The following is a 25,057-nucleotide window of genomic DNA, read 5'->3' on the forward strand; positions in this document are numbered from 1 at the left end:
GAGTTTGGGTATCCACACTGTTAAAGGTGAAGCGCACAGGTCCAGTTAACCGTGACCCCACAAGAGAAGTGCAGGGGAAGGATGTGTCCAACAGGCAGCTAACGTGCTACTAGCAAGTGATCAAGGATGAGGGTTGACATGAGAAGGCTGCTCGAGAATTGTCCCCCACCAGTGGCAAGGAGCCTAGACCAAGAGAAGTGCAAATGTGGTAAGGAACCTCAGGTGCAATAAGGATACCATTCTGTTGGTCACTGAGGCCCTACTGGTGCTGGTCCTCAGTATTTAAACTTAAGTGGTTCAATACGTATCTGGCAATAGTTTCCCTTCAGCGTGTAGACAAGCAGTTGGTGAGATGTTATTGGTATCTTTCAGAAGCCTTTATTAGGTACCAGGATATTCTCTGACCTAAACTTTGGACCTATAAGAACTTTCCCCATCACTCTTTGGATTAATAGTACAGATATTGCTTCTGTACTCAGACCAGTCTGCTGCTAACTGTTTATTGGTAAAGCTCAAATTAGCCACTGTTCAGAAAAACCCTAGGCATTGGACAATATATGTTCTGCTATATATATATACACATATATATATATATATATTCATATATATATATGTATATATACAGACAATTTGTCAGTAAAATATCTATTTACTTTTTAACCTGCCTTTAAAAGATTGCTCTCCACAATTTACCACTAGTTTATTATACCATGATACCATGGGTACATATTAGTTCAACAACATCAACCATAAAGTACTGCCACATACAAATTTGTCTGCTTCTGGTGGTTCAAAAGGTAAAGGGTCTTCTAAAAATAGTCATTATATCAGATTCACATCTAATCACCAATTATTTCACGAAGAACTGCCTCTTCATCATCCAGAGAGAAATATTAGATCTTAAGGTAGATTACCAATTTGCCTATAGCAGTGTCACCTTTTTTATGCTGATAGTAAGAGAAATAATTTGGGTAAAGTAGTGGCTCTTTGTTATCCGGTCAATACACAAATTACAAGGAAGTGGATAAAAACACAAGTTTAAAACTGTAATCCAAAACATTGCTGCAACAAGTAGACAAAGAATGTACAAACTGTGCAGGGCATTCACCTTGATCTCTGCCACTCAAGCTCCTAAATTCTAACTAACTGCATGCCTCTTCTGTCCTTCGGACCTTGAGCAGATGGCCACACCCATCATAGATTACTTCAAAATATAGTCACTTAAATTACATGTAATTGAACCCTATATCCAAAATGGAAATGTCCAACATGTTAGAAATGTGGTTAATTACATTAACCATAGATAAGTCCTGTACTGGGATAGATAAATGTTGCTTATTGGCACATGGACAAGCAGCAACATGTGATGCAAAAGCAAATCTAACACATAATAAATTATCTATCTCCCTCTACAACCTTGGCCACCACGACTAAGCATAGGCCACCATCCCTATAACTTTACAATTATTTGATTTCAACCTTAAGCTTTACAAAAAACATGACATTTAAGGACAGAGGTTAAGGAAACAAAAAAAACAAGCATCCTTATGCCATACAGTCTTAAACTCCAGCTTGTGACTAATCACAACTGGAATATCCAGCCATCTAAGAAAGCTGCGACATTCCCAGAGAGCCTCACATCTGGAAATGTAACTAGTGACTTAATTGTATCGTCTTCTTACAGGATGAGCTCTGCACTGTGGAAGATGCCTCCCTGATCCCTGTGCCGTTGGTGATGAAGCCAAGTCAAGATTCCTGCACTCCACTCACCATTCAACTATGGAAGAGTTAACCATATTCATGTGCTATTGGCAGGTTTCCCACTGTTCAGTGCAAATAGTAAAGAAAATATATATTTTTTTTTTGTATCACTTCATACCTAATGTGATAGATACCAGGTATCACTACCACCCAATTTTATGGTATTTTATTTACGGAAATCAAAAGGACGTAAGGCTGAGTTGGCCTTTCCACGCTTCTAGTGTGTGACCTGCAGGTGAGAACAGTTGTGAGAATACCTCACTCAATCATCTTGCCTGCTTCTAGTAAGAAAAAAGCTGAGGGATTTCCACACTAAGGTATGCCATTTCACTGTGTTGATACCTCAAACGTATGTATACAATCATTGCATACCAGTAGCCATTTCCTCAGATTATTTTATTGCTTTCTCTATAAAACACGAAATAATGACAATACAACACGATCAGAAAAATGCCTTCTAACTCCTCCTGAATATTATTTAAAACAAAAATAGATATTCCCCTCTTTAAGTTTGTTACAGCAAGTATACATTGATACTTTGATAAATCCATCCCATAATTCTATTCACACCCAAAGGCCACTTATACATTAATTCCAATTATACGGACCATTAAAACAAACATCAGTAAATCTGGTATTAGGCAGTCGTTAGAACTCAATGAGTCAATAAGACTCATAAGCAGAAACATAGTATGACATAATTTAGGTCAACAAACAGTGAAGACAATACGTTAACATTAAATACAGCATTTTCAGTATCCAGCCTCACCAGATATGTGCTATTTGATAAATTGCCACCACATGTACAGATTACAGTGAACAACATTGTATGCTGTTTAAAGGCATGTTCAGACTCACTCCTAATTTGTCACTGGATATGATTGGCCTACAGTAGACTCACTTTGACTTTGTCTATCACTGAGTACAAATCTCTCTTCTGACCTTTGGCCTTTCCTTCACACTTCATCAGTCCAGCAGTCAATAAATATAAGGTAGTATTTGGATGGATGTACCTTCACCTGCTGACATGCTCATGTGTCTGCAGGCATTCCATATAATCCACCTCACTTTATAAGTTTACCACAAAGGGTGCAGAAGGTTTCCTACAGTACCCCAAATCAGTTGTTGCAGCAACACAACAACCAAGTAACCTTAGACTCAGATTTAAATGAAAGGAACTCTAATGACAGGAAAGTCTCCAATACTTGAATTCATCCTTTCTGATACAGACACTTTGAGCTGGAAGTTGAGTATCAACAAGGTTCCAATACTGCCTGTTGTCATGTTTCCTTCCTAAATAGCAACTCCAAGCCAAAATCTGTGTCTGAAAATTATGGGTACATAAATCTGCTAAAAAAGCTCCTATGAAGTCAGATTACTCCCTTTTATGGAACCTGTGTTTCAGATTGGTGGATGTATCTGAGTCCCAAATAGTTGGCATCCCACAAACCACCACCATCTTTAGCTATAATAACTAGAGCTTACAAATTGACCAAAAAAACACTGTATCTCATGGGAGATACACAGGAACAAACACTGACACTGGTGACTCACCAGGAGTCACTATGAAAAACAAATTCATATTTTGCCATTTTTAAAATTTTAACACAAAAAAGGATTAATACATTTTGTTGAACAAGCTCATAATCCAGCATTACACCAACTAACGTCATGTTGGGTGGTTTATGTGGCATGTTCCATCTCTATGTCAAACCTCAGGAGGTTTCCATTGTTTCATTCTCTTGTACAACACTTTTAATCTGTAATGTTCATGTGTTGAAATATTAATCCTATCTCCACCTTCACCAGTACTTCGCAGTTTCTTCACTTAATCTAATTTCTTTAGAGCACTGCAGCAGGTAAATGATGCCTGTGACATATTTGCTGTCAACTGTTTTTGAGTAAGTCTATTCATGTACTCTTGGTTGTTTAAGAATAAGAAGTCAAGTTCATCTAACTGTGTTGTTTCTTCTTTTTCGGATGGAACGTTTTTCACGACTTTTTTCAGGAAAGTTCATTGGGCCGTGATGCTTATGTTCCAGTACTGCTTGCTTGATCACAAAAACATCTTTTACTCTGTCAACACTGGCGTATATCTTGGCATTGCAGCCAATTTTAAAAGTTCTGAAACAACAAATTAAATATGTATAGTTTGCATCAGTATGTTTTCCTAATGCACCAGCTGCTTACTTTAAATTATATGTCAACTGTATCCCAAGATCACCTCCATTGTTTGCTAATACATCATTTATTTTCATCATCATCAGACAAATGTTTATTAGACAAAATATATTTCCATACAGCGTTTATAACAAAACAAAAACATTCATCAATTCAATGAATCACAGTCTTTAAAAATGACCCCATGCTAAAACAGCTTCACAGTTCTGCAATATTACAATAAAATCCATTGCACTTTTACCCAATTTAATATCATACTTCCTAAAAAAACAGTTAAAATATGTAAAGAACCTGAGAAACTGAACTTTGTGTGGATAAACAATTGATGAAACAGTTTATCTAATAGGCTTCTGGATATTTGAAAAACGTACTGTAGGAGGCTGGCCTGGCTTGTAGTGGGTACCAGAGGTACTTACACCTTGTGCCAGGTCCAGTTATCTCTTATTAGTGTAGAAGAGGTGTTTCTAGCAGCTTAGGCTGATAGAAGGTAGCGATGGCAAAGCAGCTTAGGATGAACTAGGAGACATGTAAAGCTCCTACTATACCACTTGTATCATATGCACAATATCATAAGAAAACACAATACACAGAGTTACTAAAAATAAAGGTACTTAATTTTTATGACAATATGCCAAAAGTATCTCAGTGAGTACCCTCAGTATGAGGATAAGATATATACACAAGATATATGTACACAAACCAAAATTAGGTAAGTAATAGCAAGAAAAGAAATGCAAACAGTGTAGAATTACAATAGATTGCAATAGGAGCACATAGGTATGGGGCAACACAAACCATATACTCCAAAAGTGGAATGCGAACCACGAATGGACCCCAAACCTATGTGAGCTTGTAGAGGGTCACTGGGACTGTAAGAAAACAGTGAGGGTTAGAAAAATAGCCCACCCCAAGACCCTAAAAAGTAGGTGTAAAGTGCACCTACTACCCCCAGAGAGCACAGAAGTCGTGATAGGGGGTTTCTGCAGGAAGAACAAACACCAGCAATGCAACAACAGTGGATTTCCGGACCTGAGTACGTGTAAGACAAGGAGACCAGGTCCAATAGTCGCGACAGTGTCGAGAGTGGGCAGGAGCCCAGGAAATGCCAGCTGAAGATGCAAGGAAGCTGCCACCTGTTGGAAGAAGCTTGGAGTTCTGCAAGAAAGAAGAGGACTAGGGACTTCTCCTTTGGAAGACTGATGTCCCATGTCGCGATGAAGCTTGCAGAGGTGTTCCCACACAGAAAGACCGCAAACAAGCCTTGCTAGCTACAAGGGTCGCGGTAGAGGTTTTTGGGTGCTGCTGGGGCCCAGGAGAGACCAGGATGTCGCCACTTGGAGGAGGAGACAGAGGGGGCGCCCAGCAACTCAGGGAGCCCTCACAGAAGCAGGCAGCACCCGCAAAAGTACCCTAACAGGCACTTGGAAGAAAAGTGAACCAGAGTCCATGCGAAGTCACAAAAGGGAGTCCCACAACGCCGGAGGACAACTCAGAAGGTTGTGCACTGCAGGAAGGAGTGCCGGGGACCCAGGCTTGGCTGTTCACGAAGGAAATCCTGGAAGAGTGTACAGGAGCCGGAGCAGCTGCAAATCACGTGGTACCCAGCAATGCAGTCTAGCGTGGGGAGGCAAGGACTTACCTCCACCAAACTTGGACTGAAGAGTCACTAGACTGTGGGAGTCACTTGGACAGAGTTGCTGAGTTCCAGGGACCACGCTCGTCAGGATGAGAGGGGACCCAGAGGACCAGTGTTGCAGTCTTTTGGTGCCTGCGTTAGCAGGGGGAAGATTCCGTCGACCCACGGGAGATTTCTTCGGAGCTTCTGGTGCAGGGTGAAGGCAGGCTACCCCCAGAGCATGCACCACCGGGAAACAGTCGAGAAAGCCAGCAGAATTAGGCGCTACAATGTTGCTGGTAGTCGTCTTGCTACTTTGTTGCAGTTTTACAGGCGTCCTGAGCAGTCAGCAGTCGATCCTTTGGTAGAAGGTAAAGAGGGAGATGCAAAGGAACTCTGGTGAGCTCTTGCATTCGTTATCTGAAGAATTCCCCAAAGCAGAGACCCTAAATAGCCAGAAAAGGAGGTTTGGCTACCAGGTTAGGAGGATTGGCTACCAAGAGAGGTAAGAGCCTATCAGAAGGAGCCTCTGACGTCACCTGCTGGCACTGGCCACTCAGAGCAGTCCAGTGTGCCCCCAACACCTCTGTTTCCAAGATGGCAGAGGTCTGGGACACACTGGAGGAGCTCTGGGCACCTCCCCTGGGAGGTACTGGTCAGGGGAGTGGTCACTCCCGTTTCCTTTGTCCAGTTTCGCACCAGAGCAGGGCTGGGGGATCCCTGAACCAGTGTAGACTGGCTTATGCAGAGATGGGCACCATCTGTGCCCGTCAAAGCATTTCCAGAGGCTGGGGGAGGCTACTCCTCCCCAGCCCTTCACACCTATTTCCAAAGGGAGAGGGTGTAACACCCTCTCTCAGAGGAAATCCTTTGTTCTGCCTTCCTGAGCCAGGGCTGCCTGGACACCAGGAGGGCAGAAACCTGTCTGAGGGGTTGCAGCAGCAGCAGCTGCAGTGGAGACCCCGGAAAGGCAGTTTGGCAGTACCCGGGTACTGTGCTAGAGACCCGGGGGATCATGGAATTGTCCCCCAATACCAGAATGGTATTGGGGTGAAAATTCCATGATCTTAGACATGTTAAATGGCCATGTTCGGAGTTACCATTGTGACGCTACTCATAGGTAGTGACCTATGTGTAGTGCACGCGTGTAATGGTGTCCCTGCAATCACAAAATCTGGGGAATTTGCCCTGAACGATGTGGGGGCACATTGGCTAGTGCCAGGGTGCCCACACACTATGTAACTTTGCACCCAACCTTCACCAGGTGAAGGTTAGACATACAGGTGACTTATAAGTTACTTAAGTGCAGTGGTAAATGGCTTTGAAATAACATGGACGTTATTTCACTCAGGCTGCACTGGCAGGCCTGTGTAAGAATTGTCAGAGCTCCCTATGGGTGGCAAAAGAAATGCTGCAGCCCATAGGGATCTCCTGGAACCCCAATACCCTGGGTAACTCAGTACCATATACAAGGGAATTATATGGGTGTACCAGTATGCCAATGTGAATTGGTAAATGTAGTCACTAGCCTGTTAGTGACAATTTTGGAAAGCAGAGAGAGCATAACCACTGAGGTTCTGGTTAGCAGAGCCTCAGTGAGACAGTTAGGCATCACACAGGGAACACATACAGGGCACATACTTATGAGCACTGGGGCCCTGCCTGGCAGGGTCACAGTGACACATAGACTAAAACAACATATATACAGTGAAATATAGGGATAACATGCCAGGCAAGATGGTACTTTCCTACACGTACTTATAAAAGCTATGGTGAGGAACTAAAGCCAACCTTGCTATTAAGATTAAGCAATGCATGTTTATCCTGCAAATCTTTGAAATAAATCAATTCCGCTAGTATTCGGAATACCACAATATCTTTGAAGGTTATTTATATACTTCGGATCTTACATGCAACAGTTAATGTTAATCTTTCATGCAATTTAATCAAGACTGTGTGCACCTTACTTTAAAAATGAAGATTCAATCGCTTTACTGCATCTATTAAACACATTGACACATACCCTTTTGATCTAAAATCCATAGCAATGTTTTGTAATTCCCTGCCAACACTCTTAAGAGCTAGCTTTATTAACAAATGTGATAATGGACTAAGTGCAGAAAGGAAAAAACAGCAGAGCAAAAAAGATACCCTTTTAGTGCGTCTTCTGGGGATATTCACCATTGTAAATGGTCTGCTATTGAAGGCATTAGAACAATTCATCATAGGTTGACTTCTGTGATATTCATGTCCTTGACTGTCAGAAAAACATTGTGATGGTATCAAGCTTATAGAAAGCTTTCACAAAAGTGTTTTACAATAAGAACACCACAGTGAAACAAAACAGTTACACCCAGAAGAGTGAAAGTCATAGAAATCTAATTAAGAACTTACCCGCAAAAGCAAAAGAGAGAGGATCACTTTTTTCAGAACAAAGCATAAGGATGCCAAAGAAGGGGCAGCACAAACAGAGGTAGAAAGAGCATTTCAGTTTTTAACCCTTAAGTGAAAAAGACCTGGAGAGGTGGTACAGAAAGAGAGTGGTGGCAGTCAAACAATTTGGGTGAAACAGCAGAGAGTATGGTTTGGGACTTATAATACTGCAGAAAGGATAGCTAGATAAGAAAGTGACAAGTCTTGGATACATTTCAAGAGACAGATAACCCAGACACATGAAGAGTGAGGAAGCAAGCCAATGCTGACAAGTGGAGAGCAACGGGAGTTGTTAAATGAATCTGAAATAGGAAACAAAGATGTGTTAAAATAGAAAGAAGAGGTGTCAAAGAGTTAGATGGACATCTAACAAAAAGGGAGGAGCAAAAGTCAAGACAGAAAAATCCAAGGTGGGTGAAGATGTGTCACTGAGTTTTCATTGGAGTGAAGGTTGATCTTGCTAATTTGTCTACTTGAGCATTCATTGGTAATTTGGAGTCCATTATAATTTTAAGGTTTCTAACTTCCTTAGATACTTTAGGCGGTGGTTCCAGATCACCAGGCCAGAGTGGGTAATAATATTTCTCTTTTGGAAGCATTCAGTTTTAAATGGCTCCATGTGATCCACTGATCAACAGCTCTGAGGCGATTGAAGATTTGTGAGTTTGTAATGTCTTTGAGGCATTCCAGTTTAAGGAGTATTTGTGTGTCATCTGCATAGTTGTAGCATGTGAGTGGAAATTCATTGATTATTGCCGGTAATTACATCATGTAGATGTTGAAAAGCATGAGTTAGATGATTGAGCCTTGAGGGACCCCTGCTTTTGTAAAATAGGGTTTGGTTGAGAAAAGGGGAGTATGCATGACATTTGTTCTGTTTTGAAGGAAGGATGTGATCCAGATGAGAGCAGTCTATGCAGGCTTCGTAGAGTCTTTGTATTAGGGTGTCATGGTCAACTGTGTCAAAGGCAGCTGAGAGATCCAAGAGAAGTAGTGCATTAACTTCATTGCAGTCTATTGTGTTTTTAGGATCATCCCAGATGTTGATGAGGGCAGATTGTTAGTCTGAAAGTATGGATATATGTTCAATGAATTGTGACATCTGGGTAAAACCTGCTCTTTCTGTCAGTTTGCCCAGGAAGGGTCCATTTGTAATTTGTCTGTGGTTGCTGGGATCATGCAGGTCTAGGTTTGTTTTCTTTAATAATGGATGGATGAATGCCTTTTTAAGGTCTTCAGGAAATATTCATGTAGTTAAAGAACTATTACTGATTCTTCTTGCTGGTGTGGCAGCAGAGGTACATAAAAGAATGTTCTTGAAAATGTATGGTGGACAAGGGGCAGATGGGCAGCCGGAAAGCCTGCATGCTTTGACCAGATCCATAAATTCACTTTGTGATGTTTGTATGAAGGAGAGAAGAGGCTGGGTTGGCTTACTCTTGGAGGGGAGTTTCGGAAACAAGTTAGTGCTGGTGGTTTTCCTTTGTTTAAAATAGGAGTCCAATGTGTCTGTCTTGGTTGTGTAATGATTTGCCAGTTTGTCCGTGAATTCTTGAGTAATAGGAACATTTTATAAAATCCTTTATTTGCAGATAAAGCATTTTGAATTCTGGGTATTACCCTTTTTAGCTTTTTGGTTGATGATTTGTATATTTTGGTAAGTTTGCGTAGGTGACGTTCGTCTTGAATGTTGTTTGTTTTGAGCCAGGTTCATTGCAGCCTTCTGATTTGTTGTTTCATCTTTTTTAGTTCTGTGTGTCTCCAAGGTGCTTGTTTTCTTTTGTTCTGTGTTGTTTTTCCAAGTGGTATTAGGATATTGAAAGCTTCCTGTAGCCACTCGTAAAAAAATGTAATAGAATTTATTGTGTCCAGATCTGTGTACGCTGTTAGCTGTATGTTCAAGTATTCAACATTGAGTTTGTTCCATGGTCAATAGGTGGAGGTATGTAAGGTGGTCTTGTGTATGTTGATTTGCTGTATTTTACATTGGAAAGTTACTAAATGGTGGTCTGACCATGTCACTGGTGTGATGCTTTGAACTGTAACTAGTTCTGGGTTTGCAAAAATGACATCTAGGATGTGCCCAGAGATGTATGTGGGATTATGTACAACCTGATGTAGGTTCAATGTGACTAGGCCAGTCATGATAGCTTTTGGATGAGCCATATTGGGTTTGTTAAACCAAATGTTTCGGTCCCCAAGAATGCAAAGATTGGAGTATAGTGTTATAAGGTTTGAAACTGGGTCTGGAAATGTGTCTGGGAATGTTGAATTGCTTGGTGGTGGTCTGTAAAAGAGGAGAAAGTTACAGGTGTAGGGTTGTATCTGGTGATGAGGGCCTCACAACCTTGTATGGAGGTGCTGTCTGTTTTGCTGAGATCTCTTGCTTGTTTGACTATAACAGCTAGTCCACATTCTCTTTTGTGTGATGGTTTAATAGGCTGGAAGAACGGCTTCATGCAACACTGGGGCAATGTCATCTCCCAACCATGAGTCAGTTTTGAAGAGTAAGTCGTGTTGAGTGTCAGTGAGTTAGTCATAGATGTGGTGCTTGTTTTTAGAGAGTGGTAGAGCATTTATGAGTAGGCGGTTTAGAGATTGTGTTTTGGTGGTGGGGTAATTTTGTTTTGTAGAAGAGTGATCAGTTTATTTTGAACTTGTAGCAGGTGACATTAGTGCTGATATTAACTGTATGAAGGTCATAATAGTGTTGTTTTTCCATACTGTGTTTCTCATCCAGCAGGCTTAGAAGGCATTTTGTTGGGTATGTGTGTTTCGGTGGTGGAGATGGTGGTTGCGAGTGACATGGTGATTTCCTGTTCTTTCTGTACAGTGGCGTTGTTGTGTTATAGACATGGGGGTGCAAAATTGTGAAGAGTGGCATGTTGGTTATTTTGTTTGTGTTTGTTTAGGGTGGAAGGAGAATGGGTTAGGGGTGGTGGTGGAGCACGGGGAACATATTCGAAGGCTCTAAATTGGTCAATGGATGTGAGGCAGGTGAATAAATGTTGGTGTGATGGGGTGTTTGTGATGGATGTTGGTAAAGATTGAGAATTGAGGAGTGGATTTCATCCAGGATTTGTATTATTTGTGTAGTCATGAGGGTGGGTGTGACGGGGAGTATTATGGAAGTGTATGTTATTTTGATGTGCTGGTGTGTGTGTGTGTGTGTGTGTGTGTGTTTTGCTGTTGTGGAGTAGTGAGAGGATATATTGATGTAGTGGATTTCTGTGAAGGATTTGTATGTGTATTTGTATTACTGCTGGCCAGTGATATTTGAATAGTACACGGGGTGGTGATGTGTTTTGGAGAAGTGTATGTGGTGTGTAAGAGGAGATGGGCAAGAGTTATGAGTGCTTATGTTGGATGTGATCATTGGGAGAGGTAATATGTGTGGTGGAGCGGAGTGTTACCACCTACAGTACCAGTAGCTGGTAAAAAGAGAATTAGGGTTTTGGTGGATGGTACAATGGAAGGCTGAGTATAGGTTTTGTCATGATAAAGAGGAGTCTGTTAGAAGGAAGTAGAGGATAGAGCTGGTGTTTTGTATGAATAGGGGGTGTGTGTCTGAATGCATTAAAGTTAGGTATAATGTGGTTTTGTGTTGTGTGTGTGGTGTGTGGATGTGTTAGTTGTAAAGGGTAGAGTTGTGTTTTTTGTGTAAATGAAGGTGCCACACTGTTGTGGTAAAATTGTATAAAGGTGTGGTTTGTGGTGTTTTGTAATGGCTGTTGAGACACTGAAATTTGTATGATGCAGATTGCCCTTAGAAAGGCAATAAATAGAACTTAGACACCAGTAGAACATACGGATTTACCACATGTTCGAATGTTGTAAAATAATCGTCCTATGTTATAAGTGATGTCCAAGCCAACATTATCTCTGTTTTAGAGGCATTCAGGTTGTAGTGTTTTACACACACACTTACACATCTAGTGCTTGATCTCAAATGGATAGTCTCCAAAGTCCTGTTTCCTATTCAGTAGTCAATCGTCAGCATAAAGGTGGTTGGAACACCTTCTAGCTACCTTTTAACATTTCTGTGTGGCTCTTTTAGATTGAATGGCACGACCTTGAAGTCAAAATGGCCCTCTACAAAGTTGAACTTGAATTATTTTTATATCTTTTCTTTACTGAAGTATGGTGGTGTGTATATTGGAGCTCTGTGAAACAGAAGAACTCTTATGATTAGTTTCATTTTCCCAAAAACACATCACAATCTGTTTTTGCCAATATCCTCTGCATAACTGGTTGAGTTAACAGCTTTAGTCACGAAAGTTCATTATATATTATTTCCAAAAACAGTTAACACATTAAAAAGGTAGACTTTGTTCAAAGTCTTTCCTCTGTTCCAGTTAATATGTGAATTTGCTGTTTCAAGCTGCAGCCTCCTAGCGACTGCACTGCTGTACTTTTGTCAACCTAACCCTGTCTAGGTATACTTTGTAGCATCTGCAACCAGTTAATAACAGGTATAAGCACAAATTATTCAGATTTTCTAAGTTAGACCATGGCTCTAACTATGGTTGAAATTTGCTCGCTATTCAAACACAGAGTGAATTTTAAACTGTATGCTGGAAAGGCCAGATCAGGGTTATACCAGAATACCTGATTTAGCTAACAGAACCAGTGATATCTCTGAGAGGCACAAGAGGCACAAGATAAACATGCACTTACAATAAAGTGCTCTGAAGTACATAAACTGCTCCGAAGGTATCCAGGGACAATCCTCTAGCATTATATAAAATCAAACTAATCAATTTGATTATCAAAATAGTTCTAAAAATACTTTTGTGAGAAGGAAAAAGTATAACGTAAAAACATATTAATGGGGATTCAATCTACCAACCTGCACGTCCAATTAATTTTGAAAGATTAGCATTTTTGTTTCATTTGATGGACAGCCATAAAAAACTGACGGCGCATGAATAATCAATAAAATTAATAACACTGAAGAGCCTGGAGTTTTCTCCCAGTGTGTGGTGGTCAGTATGTCTTTTTCTTGTGTGAGACGCAAAGGTTTACACGGTGGCTGCTGACAGGAAACACAACAATGGAAGAACGGTCTTAAATATGGAGGCCTCCCGACGTTGTGAACATGGTAGCCCTGTGGTGGAAAGGTGGCCACCAGGAACTTTCCCATACTGGAGACAGCTGAGATTTTGCTGTCAGAAACTCAGCCCTCCCATAGCTCCTAAGAAATGATGGCTTAAGGTCTCTGCTACACCCTAAAAGAGGCTAACTGTTTAGGCTTTTGCATAACAAAATGTTTTTGTCAAGTTCCATAGCACACACGCCAGTCACAGCTTTGATACAGCAGTTCCTGCTTTCCTCACAGACTGGATCAATGAAACAATATTGTGGAGGACAGCTCGTTCTGGGACACAACAAACAATAGTGAGGATGAGGTAGTGTCTGGTAAAAACATAGAGAACCACTATTTAGCTATTGCTTAACCCCAGGTCCATTCCTCTTCAATGTCACATGCATGTTACAAGGTTCTACACTGTCTCCAGCACTATTCATTGTCTAAATGGGTTCACTCGCCAACATTCTCAATGGCCTTAAGACCAAATACCTTATTTTCAAACCAATACACAGTATCATATTAAGCTGGAAGATGACTGTTTTAAACTTCCATACTTGACATAGTACCTTCACATGTCCATCAGAGGATATAGAAAATGTGGTTATGCCTCAGTGGTGAGAAAACTAAACTCAGATCCTGCTCATGGGGCTTGTCTATCCAGTCCTCTTGCCTTTTTCTTGGAACAAAGCACTGCGATCTGACCCTTGTCCAGCTGAAAAAATCTTTTTATACCATGTGTTAGTACCCTGGTGTACATTATTTATCAGGTACTATAAATAGCACCTTTTACAAGTTTGTGTGAAAGATCATGGATTCTTGTGCTTGCTGCATCGAATTCTGCTTGGCACAGTAAATACTGGCAGGTTTGACCTTCCAAAATTTAACAGAGGATGTAATATCTAATACTACCGATAATTACCGGATGTGGTAAATACAACCCAAATTGTAAATCTGATCCTTAAGTAAATAAGCATTTACAGAGGTCAGAAAAGGCCATCCCACTTCTAATCAAGGCATAAAGTTTTTTTTTTTAACTACTTCATCATCTCTCTCAAAATATTGTTTTAAACCTCACTGAGCGTCATCTCCCACATCAGCTGTAGCAATAATCTTTAGACTGGCATCAAATCAATCTCCAAACTAAAGAATCCAGAATCATGCTGTTCATCTTCTGTTTAACCTGAAAGGACCCCATCCCATTTCATTGATTCATCCTCCACTGGCTCATGCTAAAGGAAAGAAAAAAAGTTAAATATATATATATGTGCTCTCCAAAGCACTACACATCCGCTATCCAGACTATCTTACAAAGCTGTTCGCCCCTCACCCTCAAACTAGAAGTCTAAAGGTTTTCTTAGACCTGTCAGCCCTAGGGTGGTCTTCCTCCAAACTGTTTACCTGCTCACCTCATATTTTTGTGGATTATTTTTATAGGACTCAGAGCACTTTACCACTGCCAACCAGTGCAAAAGTGCATGTGCTTCTCCCCTAAAACATGGTTTGATTGATGTATCCACAATTGACATGTTTAGTTTACTTATAGGTCCCTAGTAAAGATCACTATCTGTGCCCAGGGCCTATAAATCAAATGCTACTAGGGGGGCTGCAGCACTCTTTGTGCCACCCACCCAAGTAGTCCTTAAACATGTCTCAGGAATGCCATTGCAGAACCTGTGTGGGCAGTTTACACTGTCATGCCTACTTGGCATTTAAAACCTCTTGCCAAGCCTTAAGCTCCCCTTTTATTACATATAAATCACCCCTAGGGTAGGCCCTATGTAGTCCATAAGGCAAGGTGCTATGTAACTAAAAGGTGGGGTATGTACTTTTAAGTTTTACATGTCCTTATAGTGAAAAACTCCCAAATGTGTTTTTCACTACTGTGAGGTGTACCCCTCTCATAGATTAACATTGATGATTCATTATTACATTTAATAAGCTATAATGCCTAACTGAGAAGGAGTAGGCATGTCATGTCTAGTGCCTATGGAATTATAATGACAAACCCTCTTTAATGGTAAAGTTGGATTTTTTAGCACAACTTTGAAACTGCCACTTTTAGGAAGTTGCCATTTTCCTGCTCTACGCACTCACCACACACTCACACTTACACACCCACAAAACCACTCACACACCCAGATTACAGGGACGTTTTAATTAGGAAATAGCAATACACATCTAGGGTGGGGTGGCAGCTGGTTTCCTGCATTACCTCTAAACAGCCTCATGCATAGGAAGAGTAGGTGTGACTGATGGGCCATCCACAGCCTGAAGGGTCACCCTGAGCAGGATGAAAGGGAGGAGCTGACATGCTTACCTGAATAGGCTCTGTCCTGGCCCCACACACAGGGCTGCATACCTCTCTGTAGTGAGTCTGGAGCCGGGGCAGGGGCTCTGCACACTTCAAAGGCATCTCTTTGAAGTCTCCCCCACTTCAAGAGCACAACTGGGTATAAGTACTGGACCTGAGACACCACCAACTCAGTACACTGCTGGACCTTTGGATACGCTGCCAGGAAGAAGGACTGCTGTGCTGCTGAAAGGACGGTCACTCTGCTGTACTCCTGCTCACCTGTGCTGCCCTACTGCCCTCCTGGCCTAGTTTTGAGCAAGACTGGACCTACATCTCTCCAACCCAGAACCAAGGTGACTCCAAGGGCTTGCTGGCTTACCTCTTGTTTGCTGAAGTTTAATGGACACAAAAGACTTCCATCTCACCTGCTACAGCACCTGGACTCTGCCAGCTGTGATTCTTGCCCTGCCAAGTGGTACCAATCCAGTCCTGGGCTCTTGGAAGTGGGTATAGTAATGGTGCTCCAGTCAGAACCCAAACACTGCCGCTGATGAGCAGACTGGAATCGGCGCATCGCCCCTGAACCGGTGCATTAGACCCATTGCATTGATTGGAGTTGACGCTTTGCCACGACAGCGCAGACCAACCTCTGTGCATCGCCTTCGGAACCACCGCATCTCAGACACGCACATCGCTGCGTGGAGAAAATCGATGCATCTTCACCTCTGCATGGGAAGGATCAATGCAGAGCCTTCGAGACGGGGATCACACGACACACTGGTAATTTCCGCACATATTACATCACTCATGACTGAATTTCTATGGTTTTGTGTGTGTAAAATGTGAACCTAACTATAACTGTAACCTTTGTTTTTTTCAGTAAGTATATATATATATATATATATATATATATATATATAATAATGATATACAAGTTATGATTAGGAGCACAATCCATAAAGTGTACAACATCAATGCAAACCATAACGTGCACACCAAATGCAATACCTTTGACCTCATAATATTAATAACAATAAAACCAACATCTAAAAGCAAAATGTAATTAACAATACATAATAAAACCAACAGTTTAACAGATAAGGTACATTGAACTGGCCTCTATACATTGTAGAGATCTATTCACAACATATTTTGATCGGGGGAGTACAATTTACGCTGGAGATCTCCCTTGTGATATTACTGATAGTTCATTTTTGTGTTCTAAAAAGGCCCTCGGCTCTACCACCAGGATAAGGTGAAGTACATATTCACTAAACCTCTGTGCAACAATATATGTTTTTATCACGAATACTGTATGAATCTGAAAGACAAATATACTTTACCAATTAAAAAATATATATTTTACATAGATCTATGCAATAACTTTTACCTGTTCTCGATTGTGTCACACTGAACATTGTATCACTGTAACAGAAATATTTTGTATCTCACACCCAGATCGCACATAAGGTTCTGCCCTAGAATAACTAGGGAAATTGTTTGCTTGCTCTTGAGCACCCTAATCTCTAAACCAGACAGGATCAACATATCCTGGATAAAGAATGCCAATGAGGTGAATGATTGGCACAGGAACAAAAAAATCTGTGAGTAAAGAAATAAACCAACACGTGAGAACGTAAGCATACCTTTGGTTTGGACGAATTCCTGTACTTTTTGATTTGTAATCGCCGAAATGCTTGCACACATATTTAATGTATGCATATTTGAATTTCATGTTATATTTCCTCTGATCAACAGCAACTCTTTTGTTAAATGTTTCAACAGTACGGCAGTCTTTCTTTAGGAAAACAACGTTTTGTTGTTTACCAAGGGAGGCGACAAATTGATCCAGTGTTTCGTAGTCCACAAATTCTTTTCCAATGACGTCAATTTCTGTAACAGAGCAATTTAACATATCAGAAGTCTTTGCTGCAAAAGCTGAGGCATTGGGCGTCGTGTATCAAATGGATTCGTCCATTCAGTCTCTTTGTGAAGACCTTAGCACAATATTTAAACACATCACTTTGTAGTTTGGTCAGTATTACATTTTGTAATGTCTTTTCATAGAGGGGAGTGTAAAAGTATCTGCAGTCTGAAAGCATGCAGTTGCTGGCCTACAAAATATGATTGCAGTAAGTACTTAAAACAAAATATATTTCTTGTTCTCTCTTTGATAAGTTATCATTTGTCTAGACATAGTATGACTACGTTCAGAGGAACAGTTTCAAATACAGTATTGTTTATACAGTAGTCTCTACAATTCCTACCTTGTGTGGCTCCATAATGTTTTATAATTAACTGGATGGTGTTTAACATAATATGTAAATAAATATCAGTCGGGTGAAGGCACGAGCAGCCATATGATTCTCACGGGTTAAGCCCTATCCCTCTAAATTATTGTGTCCTGACGAGCATCTAACACCTCCCCTCTATACCACAGATCATACAGAGAAGGATTCCTGGGCTGGGCAAACAATGAGACGGGGGCATTGTGAATTGGTGGAACTCTAGAACGGAAGTTCTTTTGCCAAAATGTAAAGGGCAGCAAAGCTAATATCTCATCTCACCTTTTGGTCCCAATGACACTTAAGGTTTTCACTTGTCCACTCTCAACCCCTTAATAGACTCTTATTTACTGTTAAGAGGCTAAGCAAATGGCAAGGCGTGGAATTTACACAGCTTGATGAACCCTGTTTACAAAGACATCATTCACCAAAATCCAAGGGGTAGCGGAAGTGACATCTCTCACTTGTTGAGCCTCTGACGATAGCACGTGGCGGGCCATTTCTCACACTCTTAGCCCATTAGAAGGCTCCTATTTGTTGTGAAGCCATTCTAGCGATAAAAAATGCAAACAAATGAAAGAAAACTGCACCTTTAGAATTACTGTTTACTTTCTCTTTCTGCCTCTGTCTTTAGGATTCTCAGGACCTCTGACTGATAGGTCACTGTCAGGTATACCAAAGAGCGAACCGTGGCAGCCCCTGCTAATCACGGAAGTTCCTAATTAACCTCCATGCTAGTTTACCTTCTTTTCCTGTTGCTTTCTTCAGGTCCCCTAACACCATGGAAAATGCCATGACACAGATATCAAATGGCAAGCCATGGGTACCATCTACTAGCCGGGTCAACTTTAAATTGTGTAAATGGCTCTAGTGTAATGAGCAGTGACTTCAGCAACTATATGGGTTTTTGGAAATGTCTATAAATTAGTAATGCAGGGGCTGAGCAGGAGGCTAAGTTAATCAGGCACATTACTTTTATACTTAAAAAATCTGTTATTGTCATAAATGTAGGTCAATGTTCAGAAGCATTCTGTGCTAACGTTCAGTCTGGATAACGCCATTGATAGAACAAGCCTGATATACTAATTTAACCAGCTGGGGTGGAAAAAATAAAGGGTGAACCACAATTATTACGTCATGACATGAATTCAACCCTGTTTGACTTTTTTGAATAAAATGCTTAACATTTGAAACCCCTAGGAATCTTCGCAATAAATCTAAAAATACATACCCAGGCTTCTTCACAGTAAGTCAACTTTGCCATGGAGTGGCAGAAAACTATGTCAACTATCTCATCTAAGTAGGCCTGTTTTACCTGAGAAATATGAACACTCTGGAACTCATGAGACAAAAGTAAACTTATAAAGATTCCAGACCAAGGGAACGAGGGACGTATTAATGATCAGATAAAAAGGGCGGTGATGGAATACAAAATAGGTTATTCAGTTGGCCTACAAATTTGAGGCACAATCTGTGATAGGTGTAAATCATGGGGTGCCTTAATATATTCTATTCATTCGATTTTAAAATGATGTGTTCTGTTTTTTACCTGTTGGAGTAGGGATGCTATCTTGAGAATCACAGTCCTGGTGACCTCCACCATCAATCTCTTCCTCTTCTTTCACCTTTACTACAAGTATGTCAGGGATAGCCACTTGTTCTGCTGATATAATTTAAAAGCCAAGTTAAATATCAAAATATATTATAATCAAAAGGAGGCATGTTCAGTAAGCACAAGAAACTTCCAACGGCAACAAGACTGAAGTATTTATAAAGTGTCCGTGCTGAGAACGGATCATTTTGGCAAAATGTAAAACCATTGAGGACAGATGATAATGTGCCATTTTCAGATAAGTTATTACCATTTGGCCAGTCCAAGCTCTCTAACATTTAAAACACATTTCTTGTTTACCTATGGTCTGGAAAGTGCTACTTTCTCCTCCTTCATCAGGGTGACCCATCATACGCATAGGCAACTTGACTTCACTTCTCAAACACAGGTCTGTATGAAAAGACGGGAATCCTGTTAGATTGATACATAGCTCATAAAGTAAGTCTGTGGTACGAAAGCCGCAACAACATTGGAAACTAAAAGTACTGTGCCCAAGAGACAATAGAGGTCAACGTTTTTCACTGAATGTATTACCTTTCTTGGTATCGTCCATTGCAATTTCTTGATGTGGAACGTGTCTCTGTGTGTTGTCCCAGCCTAAAATAAAACCAATACAATTATCATGGTGGAAGGGCAGTTTGTTTGAATAATTGTCTGTATGTGTCAGGAAGAATAAGACATTATGTGCAGCAATGGCAGATGCATTGAGAGTGTTCAAGAACATATGCTCTATAATCCTATTATTGCTCCCCTTGTCTTCTTTGCTGGAACTTTAGTTGGCAAGGGATCAGTATGATGGCTGATCGCACGTTCCCACGTGGGAAACGAAAGGTGGCCATTAAGCTGGCCCATTGTTCAAAACATCTTATGCATAGTGCCTAGAACAATTCATACTTTCGCTGTGAGACAGTGGAATATTTGTACTGTGCCATTTGTAGGAGGCTGGCTCGCTATGAAGTATGCAAAGTTCGGCATACTGTGCAGAGGGTCCAGGCAACCACAAGTTGGTTTACAGAGGTAAAAACTAGACCACGTAAAGCTCTAACTTTTAATATAGCTTGGTCAAGCAGTTAGGCCAATCTTGGAGAAGTGCAAAGCATTTGTTGTACTCACAGTATCAATCATGCAACTCACACATTTGAAGGGATAATTTGAGAACAATTTATAAAAATGATTCAGATTTTTATGTAATGTTTAAGATCAAGATTATCAAAATTGGTTAAGTACTTTTTGAGATATGAATTTTTGAACTTTAAGAAAAATAGTCTTTTTGTGCGTAATTACGCACCACAGGAATCAATAGAAAGTCACCTTTAAAATTACATATAAAAATACACAGTTGCTTTACCAAGCTCTTCTTTTGCAGTTTGGTTGAAGTCGTTGATGGGCACAATGTGCCAGCTGGAGAAGTTCGGGCGGCTCACGGTTCCAGCGGGAGTAGCGGTGAAATGTCTCTGGAGCTGATGCAGGGCTACTGCAGGGGCCCACTTGGAAAAGGTATGTGCAGGTAAGTTTAGAGGTGGCTCCTTGGGGTATCATTGGAGTGTCAAGGTCGCAAGCGGCGAGGGACCCTTAGGGCACAGCAGGTTCTTCGTTGCAGGGCACAGGACGGTCGGATGCAGAGTGAATCCGTTATCAAGGAGCTGTGCGCACAGATGCCCTTTGGATCTGGAGGTAAGTCACTTCAGGGGTCGTTTTCAGGACAACGGGGGCACTCTGGCGGGAGGTGTGGCGTGTTCCTGAAGTCGCTCGGCTGGGGCTTCCTCCTGGTCCTCTTTCAGCCCGGGCGGGCTGGTTTTCTTGGTGTCCGATGTCAGCTGACCAGTACCCAGGGTATTGGTACGGTTCGACCACTGCCACCAAACTTGGCACACTTGCGGAGTTTGTCCTCACGGTTATTGGTGTGTCGTCGGGTCTGGCTGCAACTTCCAGTTGCAGAGTTAGCAGCCGGTCAGTGAAGTGACCTTCACTGGGTTGCTGGTTTCTTCACTCTGTAGGGAGTTCTTGGGCGAGTAGGGAAGCGTGGAGGTCCTCTGGGGTTCTTGAGGTCAGTCCAGTTGTCCATCTTCTCCTCAGAGGCAGCTGTCGGGTCCTGGGTGCAGCAACAGGGTTTGGCACCTTTTCTTTGTGCAGCAGGTCCACAGTTCTCGTGCCTTGGATCTTCTTGGTGCTGGTCTTCTTTGTGCCCTTCAAATCTGATTACCTGTCCTAGAGATTCCCACTAAATACTGTATTCAGTGGACGTTTTAAGGGGAACCTGGTAGTATCCAATGGAACACTTACCTTTGGGTGGCTACACCCACTATAGTGACCACTTCCTCTAGGGTGGGTCGCTTCCTTATCCCTGAATGGCTATTTCCCTTCAATCTAAGATGGCGGAAAATTAAATGGAGTGTCCACTTCGGAGGCAACAACTTAGGGGTGGTGCATGCCAGGTGGGGCCACTCCCCCTACTCTTTGTGTGGTTTCCCGCCTTTGCCTTGGTCAAAAGTGGGGGTTTGCAAAGGGTTTGGCCATCTGCTGCTAGCAGCAGGCCTGGGGGTCAAGTTTCAAAGGCGGTAAGCCCTTTGAAGCTCGCAGCCAGGGCAGCACACATTTCTGAGGGAGGGGGTGTTAGCACCTCCACCCAGGAAGGGCACTGTTCTACAAACCAGAGAGACAGGGCTCTCCCCTAAGGTTTGTAGATTGGGTGTCTGGAGGTGACAGGGTGGATAGAACCAGTCAGCCTCCATGCCAGGGTAGTTAGCTTTTGCAGGGGGCACCTCAAAGGTCACCCCTGGGCCCATTTATGGATAAATCCAATATTGTTATCAGTTTGGATTTATCATTCTGAGTTGTTTGATACCTAACAACCCAGGGTTCAGAGTGGCCATCATGTAGCTGGAAACTTGTGTTGACCAGTGTCCAGCACATGTATTAAAATGGCTGCTCTGTTCACTCACTATGTCCCAGGTTTGGCAAGGGCACAGTGGGGGCATATGGCTCATGTAGCTATGACCCCACATATAATATGGTGTACCCTGCCTTAGAGCTGGAAGGCCTGCCAGAGGTGTGTCTTACCAATAGTAAATGCAGTGTATAGTGGACAGGGCACACAGGCAGTGTGCCATGTCGAGTTTATGTTTTAGGTTTGCACCAGGACACTCAGCCTGCAATGGGAGTGCTGGGTGCATCTAGATGCATGGCCCTAGAGGGTGGCACAATCAGTGCTGCTGCCTTCAGGGGCCTACCTATAGTACCCCATGCCCTGGGTACCTAAGTACGTTTTACTAGGGAGTTTTAGTGGTAGCTAGAGGTGTATCCAATTGTGCCAATGCATCACCACAGTTTTAGGGAAAGAGCTCTGGCCCAGGGAACCTAGTAAGCAGGGTCCCTGTGCACTACAATTTCCAGGTTGCATCAAACATCAAGCAAAAAGTGGGGGCTAACCATGTCATAAAGAGTCCTTTTTTCACAGCCATGAACTGGACACCTTTATTCCCATTGGGGACCTTTCTCAGAGTCTGATTTTCTACTACTTTCAGTTAGCCAATGTACTTCTCTGGTAGGCCAGTTCAGATCACATTACAGAAGCCCAGCTCACCATGCCAAGAGAGCGAGCCTCTCCACTGAGCAGCTAATTTGAAGAAACCGCAGGGAAGTATTTGTTGTCTGACCCCATGAATAAGAGACGCACAACTAGAAATAATATAGTATCCACTTGCAAAAAAATGTTAAGGAAACTATTATGGAAAGAGGCATGCCATCTCTAAAGACATATTTTAGAAGGCATGTAATGCAGTAAAATCAAAAGGAGGGACCCAATCTGCCGTATGACATTACAGGGATATTGTTAAAAATATTCAGCAGAAATCAAAAAATCTTTCTGAAAATATATTTCAGAGGTATACAAAGGAGTGATTTTGGATCTACTTAGTTTTTTGCATCCATATGTGGAGGGTACAGTACCAGAATATTGAGGACAAAATATTGTCCTACGAACATATTGTGGCTAAAACATCGATCACTCAATAACAAAAATATCTATATTACATATGTATACTTAAAATTACAATAAAGGTACCTAATATTGTGGCCACAATATTATTTTTATGGCAATATGTCTGTCCTCCACAATCCACCATACAACCTGATGGAGTTGATTAAATAATGGCTATAAATATTGTATTGTATTTTCAGGGAGTTCAGGGAGATTTCAGAAGTTAGTAAAGTTATATTGGGTGAAGAAATGCCCAAAACAATCTGTGTCTTCGATTATTATGTTGAAATCACAGATGCAATTCAGAGGTGGGTGGTAATGGAAAATACTGTTATTTCCGGAGCAAAAGTGATACCCAGAGGAGAATTCACTGGTGGAATTCCCTCCACCATACTATGCCTATCGTGGAGGAAATTCCACAAGTTGAGATTCCTCAGAAGCACTTCCTCCAAAAATGTAGGGATTTTCCATAACATCCTCAAAGTCAAAGTCATGGAATAAGACATTTGTCTGGATCAGTGTGAATTTGACTGTCAAATGATATTGAACCAAGAGTGATACCTGCACATGCATGGGATGAAGGTTCCTGACAAAGCTGATTTAAGTCTCTGGACATTTCAGAAAAATCACGGGAGTAGAATGAATCACCAAAATCCCCTTGAACAATTGGTTTGCCTGAAAAAGAAAGAAAAACTATGTACATAGTATAGGTAAAGGTGACTCCTACCAGGAACAAAATTACAGTAAAACCATTCAATAGTCTAAGCGTCGCCTGGTATTGATTTTAGACATAACTATAACAGAGGTAGCCTAAACTTCAGTTTGTGACCAACTCTACTTAAATAGCACAATCTAAGCCAGAGAACGTCTCTAGGTACTATTGTAAATCCAGGCCTGCATTAGAAGAATAGGAATGTTTTAAGTTTATGCCTGAATATCAGGAAGGAATACATCCTCCACATTGTAAAAGGAAGCATGCTTCAGGTTTTGTAAATCTAGACTAAGAAAACATCAGCCTACTTCAAGATGAATCTGAAGGAATGGTCAGTTAGGGTGATTGTATGTCAGGATATCATTGTCAGAGATATAGTATGATGTAAATATTGTGTTCTAAATATTGTTTACAAAAACACTGTCCCACTGAGTTTAGATGTTCTATTATTAACACAAAGAGGGTTGATATTTTTGTAAACGATATTTAGAACACAATATTCATGTCAGATAATATTTTTCAAAAACAACAAGGTTATAGATGGAATGCTTGAACTAATCTCAGTCACTGGCAATCGCTCGGGCCGCATTCCAATCCATTGTTTTTTGCCCGTCAGGCCACCTCAGTTGGGACCCAGCCATATGCAAATGAGCCTTGACCCTGCTCCTCATTGGAACAGTCCAGGTCATCCCTGAACTGGAACACAAGCAACCTAGGACTGGTTTTGCCCTAATTAGGGCTCTTCAGCCGGGTATAGCTTTGTTCCAGTGGTACAGTAAGCCCGGGACCCACATCGGGGCACACTCAGTGCATTTAGGCCATCAAATGCAAAACACAAGGTGACGGACGAAAGACTTGAATTAATCTCAGCCACTGGCAATTGCTCGGGCTCCATCCCAATTAATTGTTTTTTGCCCACCATGCCACCTCAGTTTGGACCCAAGCATATGCAAATGAGCCTTGACCTGTTCCTCATGGAAACAATCAGCCCGAACTGCCATGCCAGGATGGATTGGGATGCGGCTTGAGTGATTGCCAGTGGCTGAGATGAATTCAAGAATTCCATCTATCACCTTACTGTTTTTGCTTTTACCACC

The 25,057-nt window shown here is 41.6% G+C and overlaps 1 protein-coding gene across 3 annotated transcripts in view; it reads right to left on the bottom strand.

Annotated features, from left to right (window-relative positions):
- Positions 1 to 2,141: 2,141 nt before the first annotated feature.
- The window catches only part of LOC138259620 (uncharacterized), a 49,145-nt gene continuing 26,229 nt past the window's right edge, over positions 2,142 to 25,057 (bottom strand). The window contains exons 5-10 of one of the 3 annotated variants that reach the window (XM_069207469.1): positions 23,810 to 23,923; positions 19,804 to 19,866; positions 19,570 to 19,659; positions 19,207 to 19,317; positions 17,019 to 17,265; positions 2,142 to 3,885 (exon numbers count right to left, since the gene is read on the bottom strand). In XM_069207469.1, coding sequence (XP_069063570.1) covers positions 3,711 to 3,885; positions 17,019 to 17,265; positions 19,207 to 19,317; positions 19,570 to 19,659; positions 19,804 to 19,866; positions 23,810 to 23,923 — 800 coding nt within the window. In that variant the 3' untranslated portion in view covers positions 2,142 to 3,710. Of the gene's footprint in view, positions 3,886 to 17,018; positions 17,266 to 19,206; positions 19,321 to 19,569; positions 19,660 to 19,803; positions 19,867 to 23,809; positions 23,924 to 25,057 lie in introns of all 3 variants that reach the window. The other 2 variants (XM_069207468.1, XM_069207470.1) reach the window with 2 other exon arrangements.

Source organism: Pleurodeles waltl, chromosome 9 (genome assembly GCF_031143425.1).
Source record: "Pleurodeles waltl isolate 20211129_DDA chromosome 9, aPleWal1.hap1.20221129, whole genome shotgun sequence".
NCBI classification, from domain to species: Eukaryota; Metazoa; Chordata; class Amphibia; order Caudata; family Salamandridae; genus Pleurodeles; species Pleurodeles waltl.